This window comes from Sceloporus undulatus, chromosome 4 (genome assembly GCF_019175285.1).
Source record: "Sceloporus undulatus isolate JIND9_A2432 ecotype Alabama chromosome 4, SceUnd_v1.1, whole genome shotgun sequence".
NCBI classification, from domain to species: domain Eukaryota; kingdom Metazoa; phylum Chordata; class Lepidosauria; order Squamata; family Phrynosomatidae; genus Sceloporus; species Sceloporus undulatus.
Window position 1 is genome coordinate 75,286,348 of NC_056525.1, and position 17,605 is coordinate 75,303,952.

A 17,605-nucleotide genomic window follows, 5' to 3' on the forward strand; every position below is an offset into this window, starting at 1 on the left:
ATGGCATGTTTCTTCAGAAGTTTGCCATTGCCATCCTCTGAGACTCAAGAGTGTGACTTATCCAAGGTCACACAGTGGGTTTACATGACTGACCCAGGATTCAAACCCTGGTCTCCAGAGTCAGAATGCTCAAACCTCTACAAAATGCTGCTCTATAATTGGATGTCCATTCCCTGACATTTGCATTTTCCAAATGGGAGGACAATGGTCTGGAGGCAAGTGCAAAAGAGTGGCACCTTCTTGTGAATTCTTCATGTCATTATACTTGGTCCCAACTCTATAATTATGTAGGTGCTTAAATACCTACTGCACTAATATTGTATTCCAAAAGTACATTTGAAGAAATTGATTGAAGTCTACAAAAATATATGCTAAAATACATGTGTTTTAAAGATGTGGCTAGATTCCCCCACCCCCTCTTTTCCTTTTTATACTGAAACAGCTAGCTCAGTTATCTCTTTAAAATATAGATATAATTCGGTTATACTTTGTTTTGGAGAACCATCTCTTCATTCAGTATTCTATCACCATGCTGTTAGGAGGAAAAAAGGAGGCATGGTATTTTCCACCCTAGATGCTGTTTTGCTTTCTGTCTCAGCTTGTGGCTGCGTGAGATGCAAACAAGGCAGCCATGACGGTTTCCTATACCTTGAAAGTTGCCAATGCTCGCTTTGGAGGATTCTCCAAGCTGCTCTTCCGTTGGAAAGGGAGCATCTACAAGCTTCTCTACAAGGAGTTCCTTGTCTTCATTTTGCTGTATGCTGGCCTCAGTGCCATCTACCGGTGAGTTGGCCTGTTAACATTTAAATTACTAGCTAGATGCTAAAACTCAGGAACCCCAGCATTCAAGAACTCAGCAAGTAGTCTGTGGCCCCTATTATAAGCAGAACATGGTTATCTAATGTTTCTTCTTACATTCAACAAAAATGCATTTTCTTGACCTTTTAAAGTGTGGGTAAAGGGCTTTTTAATGCTCTCATTCCCTCCAGAATATGATTTTTGCTGCCTACTCAAAAAGAGTGAAGTGCCTCTTCTGGAAGCCTCCAGGAGCAACAATTCATGTTTTAATGGGTCGCAGCCTCACATTGTTTAACTTTTTTTAAAAAGCCAACAACTGTTTTTCAAACCCATAAAACCAATAGTATATTGTGCTGCTGAACCAATAAAACCAGCATTTGGTTTTGTTATGTTTAGTCTGGGCATTTTGGGCAGTCAATGCAACCTCCAGGGGCAGAAAAGTGGTCTTCAGACCCAGTGTGATGTTCCTGCTTTAAAGATGGCCTACTTCTTATCCTTCCGATTGGGAAGATAAGTCTGAACATGGAGGCCACTGAAAGAAGTGGAGGTTTACTGTAATTTCTAATAATAGGTGGACATAGTAGGAGCTGATATCTGTATGCACCTTTCGTCTTGTAGTATACAGTCATCTCATCTCTACTCCCACTCACCTCACTGCCTTTTCTCCATTCTTGAAGAGGTACCCCAGTCCATCTTAAGGGTATGACACTCTGACCACCTTTAGTGGTGATGTTGTGTCGCATCAGGTTTCAGGTTGAAGTTAAGATGACCTTTCTAGCTCAGACTGATGGATTTATTTGTATTGAGAGGCCATTAGTTCAGTCCATGCTCCACAACCCTTAAATTATCTTGTGGTTTTTGTCAAAGGCAGGGGGAACATGTTTTGTTAAAGAGTAAGAATCATATATTACTTGGGACCCCAGCTGACCAGCTATTAGCAATAAACATAAGTTTAAGCCCAATGTCTGTCTGCATATGTCTTTTTTGGGCCATTGTGGAAGTCAGTCTCCTCTTTCTCCCTCTACCAAAGCCCTCACCAACACTGCAATAGCCCTCTCCCATGGCCACTCAGTAGCTGTTGGAGAGTATGGAAGAAGATGGAAGAAGCACCTGGGACTTCCAGGGCTCGCCAGTGAATCTCAATAGATGATGCCATCATGTTGATGTTTTCCACTCCACACACATCACTATCTACCAGCCACTGCATGGCTGTGGAGGGTGGGACTAAGGTTCACAGTAAAACTGTGAACCCTGGGATGCTGAGAGGGGAGCCATAGCAAAAGTTCCAGCTATTGAACTTTTATGCTGCAGTCCATGAAGTAGGATCTCCCCTACCAAATGCTGGTAAGTTAACACCACCAAGCAAGAAATACGAACTAAGCATGGTTTTGGCAAGGATATATAAAAGAAGAGTCTCAGCTCTTTTTGAAAGAGGGGTATAAGAACATACATAGCCAAACACTAATACAATATAAAGCAGGGATATAAAAACACACATAACCAAACTGCAGTCAAATACAAATACTAATACAATATTTTTCTTTCTTCCTCCCAGGCACCTTTTGAATGACAACCAAAAACGTCTTTTTGAAAAGGTGGCAAACTACTGCAACCATTCCACTGACCTCATCCCTCTGTCTTTTGTCCTAGGTACAGTTTATGTGCATCCTCTTGATGACGTGCTTCACTATAGAATCATAGAATTATAGAGTTGGAAGAGACCACAAAGGGCATGATTTCTTGTTCCTCTGATCTTTTTTGAGCAGGAGGAAAGAGTACGCATTTAATAACAGCCCCATTAATCTTTTGATTGCTCAGTAGGCCACATTATTTTTTGTAGGGAACAACTGTAATAACTCACCTTTGTATGCAGGTTCAGTCTCTGTCATTGCTAGTTAAACGGATCAGGTAGTAAGTGATGTGAAAGATGGACCTTTTTATGACCAAAATTCTGGAGAGTTGCTACAGTCACACACACTATATTACATTGTGAAATCATCTGATTGGCAATAGTAGCTTCATATATTTCTACTTGGAAATGGGGCCCTCAGACTCCTTTGTGGAAGCTAAATGTGACAAAATGTTATTACTAAGTGATGCTTTGCATATGAGCTTTCCACCTCATAGATGAGAAAATCAAATCCTAAACTAGACTGAGGTTAATCTGTTAGAAAAGATAGCAGACCATAGAAAACCTTGTAACAGAAATTGGGATGGGGGAGTTGTTTTTGCTCCTGTTCATATTTGGACTCTTCTACAAATCTTTGTATAAATGTTTTGTGTGAAAGTTAGGAGGTTAACAGCAATTTGAACTAGGAGCCAAGCAAATTAAGGAATTTCTTCAACATCATAGCATTCCTTTGTCCCCCTCCCCATGAAATGTAGTTTCACATCCAGGTTCACTGGAGAAAAGGAAACAAATAGATTAGATCTTCTGAATGGTGAGTTTATACAACACAGTTGCCCCTCTTACAACAAACTAGCTTGCTTTCTTTAACTGAAAGAGAAATTAAAAGTTGGATAGGACTTAAATCCCATTCCTGCAATTATACACTCCTAAACAGGAATAATAATACCCAACATCTCCTTCTGTTAACTACGGGCCTGCTGCCGCCCCTTTCAGTGCCTGATCAGGGCTGCAGCGTCTACATGCCACTGCCCTGGTCTGGCCTTTTTCCCAATGCTAAAAGGAAGGCAAAATGGTGCTCCTTTTCATGCCAGGGAAAAGGTGCCTTTCTGCTGTTGCAGCACTTTCTGGAGCTCTTTTTGGCACAACATCATCTGGACAGAGTGGCGTGGCACCACTCGCCATGCAGTCGGGCTCACGGCATGATGGCAGTATCAAGACAGCATCAAGGTGTGCATGCTGTGGATGCCATGCCCCCACTCTATTCCAAAGCTGGTGTATAACGCCAGTTGGTACAGCCTCTATTTATATTGTACTGTATTTTTAATATGATGAAATCCTGCTTCGATCTTTGGATCCTTGGAGACCAAAGGGCTAATTAAAGGGGAAGGGGTGTATTTAAGTGAATTGCAGAGGGTGCACAGAATGAAAAAAGAGAAGTGAAGGAGCAGGAAATGGGCAGATAAAATTAAAAGGGAAGTGACACTTCAGCAGATAAAACAATTTATGTCTAAATGATGTACAGCGAATGCAGTAAAAATGCAAAATGAGCCTGCTTGACTTCCCATTGTCAACAGACTGTGAGAGAGATCTTGTTTTTCTTCAAGAGAGGGAAAAGCCTCTATCAGAAACCCTGTCTGAGTTGATGGGCTTAAAAACTATTATCTCTCTGAAAACTATCATGTTTTCGCAACTTCTTTGTAAAATATGCTCTTCACAGGAAAGGTCATCTACACTAAATTGCAATTCTCCTATCCAAGCAGCTTGTTTGCTCTTCCTATAATGAATGAGTCAGAAGGAAAGAACCACACAGTGAACCCTGCATGTCAATTATTCTTTCTTTTAAGCTTTGAAAAAACAAACAAACAAACACCATAGAAGCAGGACATGGGCATTATTTGATACAAAATCTCCAAGAAAGATTGGGGGAAGAGAGAGACCTTACTAGCTTTGTGTTTAATTTTGTTTTATTGTGCAAATACATATAAGAAGGCTTTGTCCCACTCTCATAAAAATTCAAATTTTTGTTTCATTTTTGAAGGGGGAGCTAATCAGCCTGTGCTTTATAGATTATAGCAAAGCCTTTGATTTTGTAGACCATGAAAAATTATGGCTCGCTCTTAAAGAAGTGGGTGTGCCACAACAACAATTCATTGTCCTGATGCATAACCTGTATTCAGGATAGACTATGGAGAAACAGAATGTATCCAATTGGCAAGCAGGTCAGGGCAAGGCTGCATCTTATCACTGTATCTGTTTAATGTGTATGCCAAAAATATCATATGTAAAATAAGACTAGACTTGGAGGAAGGAGGCATGCAAATTGGAGGAAGGGACATCCGTGATTTAGGATATGCAGATGACATCATACTAGTAGCAGAAAATAGCAAAGACTTATAACAATTACTGGAGAAAGTCAAGGAAGAAAGTGAAAAGGCTGGTTTACAGTTCAACATTAAGAAAACAAAAATAAATGACAACAGGTGATTTGCATAACTTTAAAGGAGTCAATGAAGACATTAAAATAGTTCAGGATTTTCCATACCTTGGCTTAATCATTAATCAGAATAGAGACTGCAGTCAAGAAATCAGAAGACTAGAACTTGGAAGGAGAGCCATGAAGGAACTAGACAAAATCTGGAGTGTAAAGATATATCATTGAATACTAAAGTTAGAATTGCCCATGCCATTGTATTTTCCATTTCTATGTATAGCTATGAAAGCTGATAGGATGAAATGTGGTGCTGGAGAAGAGTCCTGAGGATACTGTGGACTGCTAAAAAGACGAATGAATGGGTCAGCATGGTGTAGTGGTTTGAGTGTTGGACTACAACTGTAGAAACTAGGCTTCAAATCCTGGTTCAGCCATGAAACCCACTGGGTGACTTTGGGTCAGCCTCAGAGGACAGCAATGGCAAAGCTCCTCTGAAGAAACTTAGCAAGAAAACCCCAGGATAGCCTTAGGGTTGCCTTAAGTCCAAAATGTCTTGAAAGCACACCAAAAAAAACAGAGTAAGTCAAACTTTACTCTGACTAGAAGCCAGGATCACTAAACTGAGGCTGTCATACTTTGGCCATATCATGAGAAGACATGACTCACTAGAAATGCTTACCCAAGTAGAAGGCAGTAAGAAAAAATGAAAGCCACATTCCAGTTGGATAGACTCAATTAAAGAAGCCACAGCCCTGAGTCTGCAAGACCTGAGCAGAGTGGTTGATAATATATAGTGATTCTGAGGTCTCTCATTCATAAGTCAAGTTGTCTTAACGGCAGTTAAGAACAACAACATTCAGACTTGTGAAAAGCCTTGGAAGTTGTATATTGATGAATCAAGAGGGCTTTATAAATGTCCAAATGACATACCTCCTGTCCCAGTTTATTTCTGTGATTTTAGCCTACTAATTTTTAAAGAGAGGTTAACATTAGAACATCTAGAAGACATCCGCAGGACCAGTTAGGACTTTTGAAATCCAGGGCAGGAGGTATCTTTTTAAAAATCCCAGAAGATCCTGATATCAGCAGAGGTAGCTCCCCACATCAAGAACTATTTTCTTTGTTACTCCTTTTGGTGAAGTGCTTTTAACATTCAATTCAATGTGTCAACATATCTTATTTACCCAACCAGAACATAGGCAGCTAAATGAGATACAATATATTTGATATTTTCTCTACCAGCTATTGGGTATAAACAAGAATCTGACATTTTTGTAAATCACTTTTATTTTATTTTGCTTTTTATTTTATTTTTTTTGGTAAATGAAATAAAATGGAAAATACAGTAAAAATGATGTATATCTCATTTTTATTTTACAACTTTAAAAACTTTGTAAATAGAATATAAAATGCAAAACTCATTTTTGAAGTTTTCAAAAAGAAAAGTAAAATAAAAGTTCCTTTCCAAGTTATACAGGGAATACAAATTCATTTTAAAGATCATTTAAAAATGTTAAAATACTGTGATATTATTACTTTTTTCTTTTTCTTTTAAAGAAAATGACATAGTTTGTGAAATGATTAACAATTTAAACTAGTTCCTAGTGATGAAATGGGCAGTTCCTTTCAGTTCATAGTGCTGACATGATATGATGGCAGAAATCCAGTAAGTCTGATTATCTCATGTTATCTTCACACTGACTGCATTTCCTTTTCCTTCAACACTGTTAAAAGTCTCTTCTGTTTCTTTCTCGGCAGGTTTCTATGTCACATTGATTGTGAACCGTTGGTGGGCCCAGTATACAAGCATCCCACTGCCAGATCAGCTGATGTGTGTCATTTCTAGCAATGTGCATGGAAAAGATGAGAAGGGCCGTATCTTGCGGCGTACTCTCATCCGTTATGCCAACCTCTCATCTGTGCTCATCCTACGATCAGTCAGCACCAGGGTGCTTAAGAGATTCCCTACTATGGACCACGTAGTGGAAGCTGGTGAGGCTCATTCTGTGTGTAGAAACAAGGACGGGGGAAATAACAGATGCTTCAGGTTGGGATGTTATGATGCCTTTGATGTTATGATGCCTTTGATGTTGAGTGGTATGGCACAAATGGATTAAAGCCAAGTATCTGGAGGAAAGCTATATTAAGACTATTACAGGTTAAGTCTCCCTTATCTAGAATTCCAAAATCCAAAATACTCCAAAATCCAAAACTTTTTTCATGGATGGTTGAGATAGTCATCTCTTTGCTTTCTGATGGTTCAGTGTACATAAACTTTATTACATGCATAACATTATTAAAAATATTATGTATAAAATCCCATTCAGGTACATTTGTATAGTGTATACGAAGCATAAATCAATGTAATGTTAGATTTGGTCCCATGTTCAAAATATCTCATTGTGTATATGCAAATATTCCAAAATCTGAAAAAATCCAAAATCCAAAACACCTTTGATCCCAAGCATTTTGGATAAGGGAGACTCAAGCTGTAACAGTAGTATATATTACTCATATAATATTAGTTTTTATGTACACGTGTAGAAAGCATGAATTATTAGTAATGTATATATTATGCAGTTTGCCTCTCAGAGTTATAGGACAAATGACAGTGAAGCATGTTCTGATTACATTGATAGTAGAATGCCTTTTTTGTTAAGGCATAGAGACCTTAACAAGAAGTATCAAGGAGCCAAAGAAGAGGAAGCAGTCTCTAATTTTTCCTCACCCTCTTGCAGGTTTCATGACACAATCTGAGCGCAAGAAATATGAGAGTCACCATTCAGACTTCAACAAGTACTGGATCCCTTGTGTGTGGTTCACCAATCTAGCAGCCCAGGCACGCCGAGATGGGAGGATCCGGGATGACGTGGCACTCCGATTGCTCATGGATGTAAGTGACAAAAAGGAAAGCTACTAGCTAGCTAGCTAAACACTCCCTGCTTGTGGCGCCTGACAGATGGGTTGTTTTTCTTCCTTCCTTCTTAGTTTAGTCTCAGTATTTGGCAAACAGCAATTTAAACATGAACAAATCGAGGGAATAAACTTATTTACTTGTATTATTTACTTCTTGGAGAATAATTACATAGTACTAAAGTGGTATAGAGTTAAAAATATGAAATATACATTAAAAGTTTGAAAGTGTAAATAATAAAGATATTGGACAGAATCTACTTAGTCAGTCACAAATGTGTGACCTAGAGTTATGCACTGGTAACTGTATCATATGCATAGTTTCTATGTATTCCCTAGTTTAGGGGAAACAGAAGGACTATGAAAGCCCCCCAGAACCAATTTTTCAGTCAAAAGACATTGCAGTCAATGGGGGGTCTGTTCACCTGTCAGTTAGGAAGCAGAAGACTGATATCCCCCCACCTTGCATGAGTGATCTCTGATCTCGGATATGAAGTAGAATTGTAGCAATGGCCCTGCTTCTGCCTGTCACAACAGTGATTACTCATGGAAGGGGATGAGACTGTCACTTGCTTAGTGATTTACAGAAGAACAGGCCCCCATTAAAGCAGTGGCTGCTGCCCAGTAAATGGGGATGGGGGGGTCGTGCTAGGAATCACTGTGCTGTTGTTGTTAGCTGCCCTTGAGCTGGTTCCAACCCATGATGACCCTGTGGATGAGACATCTCCAAGCATCCCTATCTTCCACTGCCTTGCCCAGATCCTGCAAGCCCTTGCCCATAACCCCCCAATCAAGTTTATCCATCTGGTTTGTGGTCTGCCTCTCTTTCTTCTACCCTCTTCCTTTCCTAGCATTATTGTTTTTTCTGGTGATCCATGCCATCTCATTATGTGGCCAAAATACGATAGTCTCAATTTGATCATATTAGCTTCCAAGAACAGCTCTGGTCTGATCTGTTCAAGAACCCATTTGTTTGTCTTCTTGGCTGTCCACGGTTTCCTAAGTACTCTTCTCCAGCACCACATCTCAAATGAGCTATCCAATTGTGGAATTTTATCCTTAAAACAGGCTGAGAACTGCTCTTTGAAAGCTTTCAAACCCTGGATTGAATTTTACCACCCCACTGAAGTGGGATCTACCAATCAGTACTGGGTACTAGGCTGGGGCTTTACTGACGAAGCAGGTATTTCAGTGTCTAACAAGAGAAATCTGGTGATTGCTTCTGCCAGTTTTTAATAATCTTCTGCTTCTCTTTCTTCAGGAGCTGAACCTGTACCGCTCCAAATGCAGTATGCTTTTCCATTATGATTGGATTAGCATCCCCCTGGTGTACACACAGGTGAGTAAGGAAGCGTCATGTACCTTGTGAATGTCTTAATGTTAACCTCTCTTTAACAAGTGTCTCAGGAGGCTAAAGACTTAGCTCCCTACATTAAAACTGCAACTCTGTATATCTGACTTAATGCACCTTCATAGCACAACCCTACAATATACCATTATCAGTTCTCAGAAACTTAGGCCTCCAGGTTCAAAGCTGAGTTCAGGAGTTCAACCTGGAAACCTATATCTTCAGAGAGAATGTGACCCCATCTAACACAAGCTGAATCCCTATTCCCTGACCTGCCTTCTGACTGATCAAGAGCACCTCTAACTTGTCTGGATTAAGCTCTCATCCAATCCATTACTGATGACAAATACTGGTTTAGAACCAGGACAGCCTCCTTGGAGTGGGGTGAAAAGGAGTAATAGAGTTAGTTTTCATCAGCATATTGATGGCACCACACCCCAAAATTTCAGATGATCTCTTCCAATGGTTTCATGTATATGTTAAATATCATGGGGGAAGAAAACAGAACTCTGAAGGACCCCACAAGTCATCTGCCAGCACCACCTTCTGGATTTGCACCTCCAGGAAATAACATCCACTGTAGAATAATGGCTCCAAGTCTCATCCCTGAAAGGCTGCTCAGAAGTATACCATGGTCAATGGTATCGAAAGCTGCTGAGAGGTCCAGAAAAACCAAAAGGGACACAGCAACCAAAGCAACCTGAAACCAGACTAAAATGGATTTAAATTCATCCAGAATCCTCTGTAATTGGGAGGCTACCACATACTCCAACATTTTGTCCAAAAAATGGTAGGTTAGAAACTGGCCGATAATTATCCATTATAGAGGGATTTAGGGATGGCTTTTTCAATTCACAACTGTCTCCTTTAGACAAGCTGGATATCTGTCTTGTTGTAAGAAGGCATTGACTATCACTGCCCTCTTCATCCACTCAGCCATGTCCTCCTCTAGTCTGTTTGTTAAGCCAGGAAGGAGGAGGGTCTAGCACATGTGTGGTGGCTCTCACCTCTTCAAGGACTGTAGCCCTTCTTGTGCAGTTTCACTACCTCTCTTTAGCAACCAACCTATTAGACTAAATTCTAAACATGCAAGAGCCACACACATTCCTGTGCAACACTGAAAAAATCATATACACAATGAACTTGGCTCTATTGCTGTAGTTACTTGGAAGCAACAACCAGTGAAAATGAATCATTTTCTGAAGTTGCACTGCTTTGATGTTGTGTGTGTGTACTAGGCATTGCCATAACAAATGTAAAATGTCATGCATCACATCACAGAAAAAAAAATATCTCAAAACATCCTCTGAGACTAGCAAATGTTAATAACACTTTCTCTACAGGTAGTTACCATAGCTGTCTATTCCTTCTTCGCTTTCTGTGTGGTTGGGCGCCAATTCCTACAGACCTCTGAAGACGTACAACCTTCTAAAGGAAGCCTAGACCTGTATGTTCCCCTTCCTACACTCCTCCAGTTTTTCTTCTATGCTGGCTGGCTGAAGGTGAGAATTTGGGCCATCTAGGCAGAGGACATATCATGGGCTTTTCTTAATTTTTAATATTTAAGATGAAAGAATTGGTTTGGCCATGACATCATGTAAGGCTGTCAACTGAAGAAGAATTTGAAATTACCCCTTTCAAACTCAAGAATTGTTTTCTATCAGCTAGAATATATTTCCTGTTGCGCTAGAAATCTGGCCATGTTTTGCTCATGGCCTCATTCAGGTCCCATTATTTATTTATTTATTTTTGTACCAGAATGGGAAACCAGAAAGACGAAAGATTTCTAAATGAAATGGTAAGAACTGAAGTTTTCCATTAAGCTGGAGTGTGTCCAGGGGAGGGTGACCAAAATGGTGAAAGGTCTAGAAACCATGCCCTATGAGGAGCAGCTTAGGGAGCTGGGTATGCTTAGCCTGGGGAAGAGAAAGTTAAGAGGTGATATGATAGCCCAGTTTAAATATTTGAAAGGATGTCATATTGAGGATGGAGGAAGCTTGTTTTTGCTGCTCCAGAGACTAGGACACAGAGCAATGAATGCAAACTATAGGAAGAGAGTCCACCTCAACATTAGGAAGAATTTCCTGACAGTAAGAGCTGTTTGATGGTGGAACACGGTAGTAGTCTTTAAACAGAGGATGGATGGCCCATCTGACAAGAATGCTTTGTGTTCCAGCTTTGGGGGGGGGGGTCAAATTTGATAGCCTTTGTGGTCTCTTCTAATGCTATGATTCTACTAAAAACCCACCAATCACTTTCCACTTTATACTACTAAAGCTCAACCATCTATGTTTTTAGTCAGAGCAAAAGGAAATGCATGCTAATTTCTGCCAGTTAAAATAAGCCACATTAAACATCAGTTTTGAATCATGCGGCAGAAGAGTTTTGAAAGTGAGGTGCTGTTTATCTTTTATTTATCAATTATTTTAATTGTATTTGCTTTTAATGCAGGTACTTCTTAACAGATTTTTAAAACTTGTGTAAAATAAGATTTTAGCTAAGCTTCTCTTTTCAATTACTGTAAGCTGCTTTGGGTTCAATGCCAGGAGAAAACTGAATAGGTTTCAAGCACAAGTTGCTCAGTATTGTTTCTTAAAATCCTGATTCAAATTCTACTTGGAATCAAGTACTGAGTATTCTCATGTCATATCTTCCTCTAGGTGGCAGAACAAATAATTAATCCTTTTGGAGATGATGATGATGACTTTGAAACTAACAGACTAATAGACAGAAATCTTCAGGTGAGCCTCAAAAGGCTAAGAAAGGAAACATGCCAGCCACACATTGTTTGAGATAAAATTTGGTATCTGCAATTTTACAAAAAAAATAATAATGCAGGGTGTGGTAGTTGACAGAGGTCCGGCTAAGATGTCTGTGACTATTACACTTGTTTTTTAAACACGGAATGAAACAGAATATACCTTATTATTCTTTGAGAATAGATTTTGTTTCTACAGACTGAAAACTAACCTATTTTACAATGTAACAATTATTCAATTTCCTAGCACAATTTAAAAGGATCATTCTTACCCATGCAGTGACCAATGTCCTAACCAAATCTGTTGAAATGTTGGACATGAACTCTCCCCATATTTGGATTCAGATTGCTCAGCAACACAAGAGTTTACTACCTTCCCCTTTTACAAGCCTCCAGAAGTTTCTTTTGTTTAAATTTAGCCACCCTGTATATTATTGTTCCCTTTGTACTTTTTCTCCTTGATATTGAGAATCTGGTATTTAAGCACAACCTTGAACAAACTCACTAGCTTTTATCTACCTCTCCTCCAATGATAACTTTGGTTTGGTTAGGTGTCTCTGCTTTCGGTGGATGACATGTATCAGAACTTACCTCCAACTGAAAAGGACAAATATTGGGATGAGATTACAGCTCAGCCTCCATATACAATGGCCACAGTTGCAGAGACCTTAAAACCTTCCTTCATGGGCTCTACTTTTGACATGAGGTAAGTTCACCAGACAAGCTGAATGAAGTTGCACCAGCCCCAGCAGACTGAACAGCCAAAGCTGGGAAAGATGCCCAGGGTCATTCTCACCACTGAGCTGTAGGCCAATCCTGTTCAGCTCCCAGCAATAATGGAACAACTGGCATTCAGTTACCCTACCCTATCCCCCAACTACTGTTAAGATGTTGTGAGGCCCTGGAGAAGATATTTTGGACATGCAGGGAGCCAAATGAAGTCACATTTTGTTGTTAGCTGCCCTTGAATCTACTTAGACTAGAATACTTTGGACAGCCAAAGAGACAAATGGGTCTTAGAACAGATAAAGCCTGAACTCTCCCTGGAAGCCAAGATGACTAAATTGAGGTTGTTGTACCCTGAGAAAGAATCATTAGAAAAGACGATGATGCTAGGAAAAGTGGAAGGCAGCAGAAAGAGGAAGACCACCAAACAGATGGCTAGACTCAGTCAGAGAATCCACTGGACTGGGCCTGCAGGATATATGGGCAACCCTGGAAGACATATTGCATCTCAAGGTGTAGTAGCCTGCCATTCTCCTCCATGCTACCAAAATGGAGCCTCTTTTCACCCTTTGAGCAAAACCTTGTTTTGATTCTGCTAAATCATGTCTATTTGCTAACATCTGTACAAGATGACATGTTTTGGGAAAACACAGAGACATTTAAACACCAAGAAGAGGTAGCAAGCTGACCTGGACTAAGAGATAACACATAGTTGGGAAAGCACAGGGAGGAACCCAAACACCTAGCCTCTTACCTAGGATGAGATCACATGGAAGGAATGTCTCCCAATTTCAAAAAAAAAAAAAAGAAAGAAAGTAGGTCCAATTCAAAAATGGATGCGATTACACAAATGGTTGTGAAATGCACAAAACAACAGTGCCCACCCCAAAGCCAAAATAGTGCGAATGCAAAAGAAGTTATCATATGAGTACATACTCTTCGTAATCTAGAGTTCGAATTAGCTTCCCTGCACATGCGCAGTGAGGGCAGAATCGGATCATGACCTTTTTACACTTCCGGCGGGGCTTGCCTCCGGTTCCTGTGGTTTTGCCTTGTTTCATGTTATTTGTTCATTCATTACCCTTTATTTCACATTATTATACAATTCACATTACTAGTTCATTTATAACCCTTATTTCACGTTATTTAGGCAATGCACTTTATTTGTGCATTCATTACCCCTCATTTCACGTTATTTAGGCAATTCACCAACTCAAAATCAGTCCAAAGCAACCTTGTGCTTGGTTTGAGCATTGGACTATGACTCTAGAAGGCAGGGATGGAATCCCACTGGGTGACCTGGTGCAAGTCACACTCTCTCAGCCTCCTCAGAAAATGGCAGTGGCAAACCCCATCTGAATCAACCTGCCAAGAAAACCCAAAAAGTGGGATGGGAGTCTCCAGATGGTTGTGTGTGTGTGTGAGAGACTGTGTCTGTGCCTTTAAGTCTCCAGCTATGGGGGGAATGGGAGAAGGAGTCCCTCCCATTTGGGAGAACATTGCTGCAGCCTGGTTGTGAGGGGCCTGGGTCCTCTCTGGTTCTAACTTTGCCCATTGGGAGTCCCATTGAAGGCAATGGTGCTGCCTCCTTGCCATGAGTCGGAGGAGGCGGGGGAAAGGGGAGGGGAAGGTGTGCAGGAACCAGAACTGGTGACTATAGGCTACATCCACACTGGAGAAATAACCCGACGTGGCACTGCTTTAACTCTTTGTGGCTCGAGGCTATGGAATTCTGGGAGTTGGAGTTGGTTGTTAGACCAGAGCGATGCCCCTGAGGGGAGGAAAACAGACCCCCATTCCCCAGGCTGCCCACTCCATCCTCTCCCAAAGGAGGAGGAATGAGGGAAGAACTCATCAGGGACAAGGAGCCAGGAGCAGGGCAAGCCCCAAGCCCAGCATTTTGGGCAAAGAGCCTGCAGAACACCTCATGGAGAGCCACTCTTTCCTGTCAAAAGCAGCTGCTTTTCCTGCCGGCTGCCCTGGAAGAACTAGGAGCCCCGGAAGCCAAAACAAAACGGAGGGTCATGGGAATTGATGCGGGGAGGGGGGGAATACCAGGGCCACAGCAGACATGCATATCACACCAAACATCGCATTGAATGCCAAGTAGGATTTGTGAATTCCCATGATCACCGAATTTACTTAAGTGTGGATTGAAGTGTTTGGAATGCCAGTGAATGCGTCCGATAAACTTTTGCACAATAACGTGAACACCCATGACTGTGTTCGAGATGACACTGGATTATACTTCCAATTTCAGTCGTATGATAACAACCTTAGCTTGCCCAGGCAGAACATCAGCTGAAAGAGCATGAGGAATCTAGACAGCAGGTTTGAAGTGATGTTGGAATCCATGGCTAACTTTTATGCAAATAATCTAATCAATGGCCTGGGAGTTATATGACCTTGGAGAAATCTGTAAACCTCTTTAAGAGGTTGTTATAATTTATTCATATCCCTTTGTACAGCTTACTAGATGTATGAGGCTTTTGCAACCACAATGGATATTTTATATTGCTTCTGAATCATACGAGAAAAAAAATCTCTTTTGCTTTTGGCAAGACACGGGACCTGAGGTAGATAGTCTTGTAGCCGTTTCATCTATGGGGCCACCATGAGTTGAGTTTGCATTACAAAAGCGTTTTATCCTTGATGGGACCAAACAGTGAAGTCTGCTGTGATTTGGCTTTTCCAAAAAAAATCAGAAATCTGTTTGCACAGTACAGTACCTAAAACAGTCCCTTGGCCTCTCACTGAAACCATGGCTAGATACTGAATTGTCTTCCAGGTGTTTTGGACTTCAGCTCCCAGAATTCCTGTCAGTCAAGCTGGCTGGGGCTTCTGGAAATGGAAGTCCAAAACACCTGGAGAACCAATGTTTGGGAACCAGTTTTAGAGAAACAGCAGCCACTGTTCAGATCAGTCTTGTCTATCCTGATAAATAGTTGGGTTTTCCCCCCCACATTTTGCCTTATTGTCAGATGTCTGGTCTTTGTAGCATGACACAATAGAGAACTATGATTTTGGGCTCTAAATGTGTTCCCCTTCTTGTACAGGATGAGCGATGACCCAGAGCAAAGCCAGCAAGTGGAAGCATCCCCCAGTATGAGTCGCATTCAGACCCCACTGCTCAATCGCTTCCTCACCGCAGCTGCCTCCCCAGCAGTAAGCCTCAAAAATTTTGGCAAGAGCAGCCGAATTCAGCATGCTCAACTCCTGCGCTTGAGGAATGACAGCACCTTCCCTGCTACCAGTCCTAGCTTCTACCGCAGGGAAGATCCAGAGATGGTTGGCCGCATTGATGAGGAAGAGATGGAGGATGAAGAATCTGAACTTGGTGAATCCCTTGTATCCAACTCCCACAAGCCTGAAAGTGCAAAGATGCAGAGAAAAGAACTCCCCGTTATTACAGTGACGGAGGTAGACACCATCTCTGACCAGCCCTCTGGCTAAGCCCAGCAATAGTGAAGCCTTTTGCTTAACTATTTGAGCAGCTGACCCAAGACAGATGAACAACCAGGACAGAAATTTTAGCATTTTCAAGTCTTTATTACTTCTGTGGGTGAGTTACCCAGACTACATCTTAATTCCAACATATTTAAAGAGAGCTATGATGGGCTACAGCTCTACCAAAATATGGTGGAGCCACTTTCTATTTCTGAATTAATATTCCCAAACTACATACATACAATTGTTTTGTAAGCGCATGGTCAAATACAGTGGACCCTTGTTATACGCTGGGGTTTGGTTCCAAGATCCCCCATGTATAACAAAATCCGTGTATGCTCAAGTCCCATTAAATATAATGACATAGCAAAATGGTGTCCTTTATCAAAAATGGAAAATCAAGGTAAATTTATACTTTTTTGGAACATTTTCAACCGTGTATGCTTGAATCCGTGTATAGAAAATCCGTGTATAAGAAGGACCGACTGTACTATCATATTCACTTATACATTGCCCTAATGTAATCAAATATCCAGTTGTTCTTCCCAAGTTACAAAACGCTTAGAAGTGCAATGATAATCTTTGTTGCCCTAAGCTGTCAGAGATGGTCTTTATTCAGTAAATACTTTTTAACATTGGTGATATGCTGTCTGAACCAGCCAGTCAAGGCTGATATTGAGGATGTGTGGTGAGCTTCAGAGGGGAATTAACTCTTCACAATGTGGGAAGCAGTTCAACCAGCAGAATAATAACACTGCATCCAAGCCTTTGTCATGTTTTTGGAGACCACTAAGTCACATTTTCTCAGCCTCAGAGGAAAGCAATGGCAAACCACTTAACAAATCATGCCAAGAAAAACCACAAGCAAACCTAAGTCAACAATGATTTTAAAGGCACACAACAAAAGCCATGAAATTCATTGGATGATTTTGGACTACTGCTCTCTCCCAGCCTGATATGCCTCACAACTGTTGCAAGGATGAAGCAGGAAGAGTGCTCAGTGTAGTGCCCTGAGTTTAATGGGGAAGTGGAAGAAAATAAGTGTGAATCGATATCTAAAACTAATTAAATTTCATTTGAACCAATTTATTGTTCTGCTTCAAAATTATTTTTATTGATATACATGTACTTTACTTACATTTAGATTTTAACAGCACGATCTTAGGTGTGTATACTTGAAGCCATACTTGATGGGCTTATTCCTCAGCTATAGAGTGCTTAGGACTACAGCTTTAGAGGGGAAAAATGAGGGCAATGAAGAACTAATTTAAGCATGCCTGAAATCAGAAAAGCTGTACACAAAAATACATCACTTCCCTAGAACAGCTGCTTGAAGCAAAATTAATTACAATGGCTTTTGATTTAACTGGTTCTATACTCATTCCAGTTGACCAACTGAACTTGTGAAGTACCACATCTATTTACTAGTTTTAATTTACATGCAGAAGTCTCCATACCCATAAAATATCCTTAATCTGCATTAAAGGATATTGCACACCACTCAAGTAGGCACTTGGGTTGAGTCACTGTATGGACCCAGGCAGCCCGAGAGTA

At 40.7% G+C, this 17,605-nt stretch overlaps 1 protein-coding gene across 1 annotated transcript; it reads left to right on the forward strand.

Annotated features, from left to right (window-relative positions):
* The first annotated feature begins 337 nt into the window (after positions 1-337).
* Positions 338-16,304, forward strand: BEST4 (bestrophin 4). The gene is made up of 9 exons (XM_042462832.1): positions 338-783; positions 2,354-2,448; positions 6,618-6,851; positions 7,598-7,752; positions 9,034-9,111; positions 10,464-10,622; positions 11,781-11,861; positions 12,430-12,584; positions 15,661-16,304. The coding sequence occupies exons 1-9, from the start codon at positions 632-634 to the stop codon at positions 16,055-16,057; spliced, it is 1,506 nt and encodes a 501-aa protein (XP_042318766.1). The 5' UTR covers positions 338-631; the 3' UTR covers positions 16,058-16,304.
* The last annotated feature ends 1,301 nt before the right edge of the window (positions 16,305-17,605 follow it).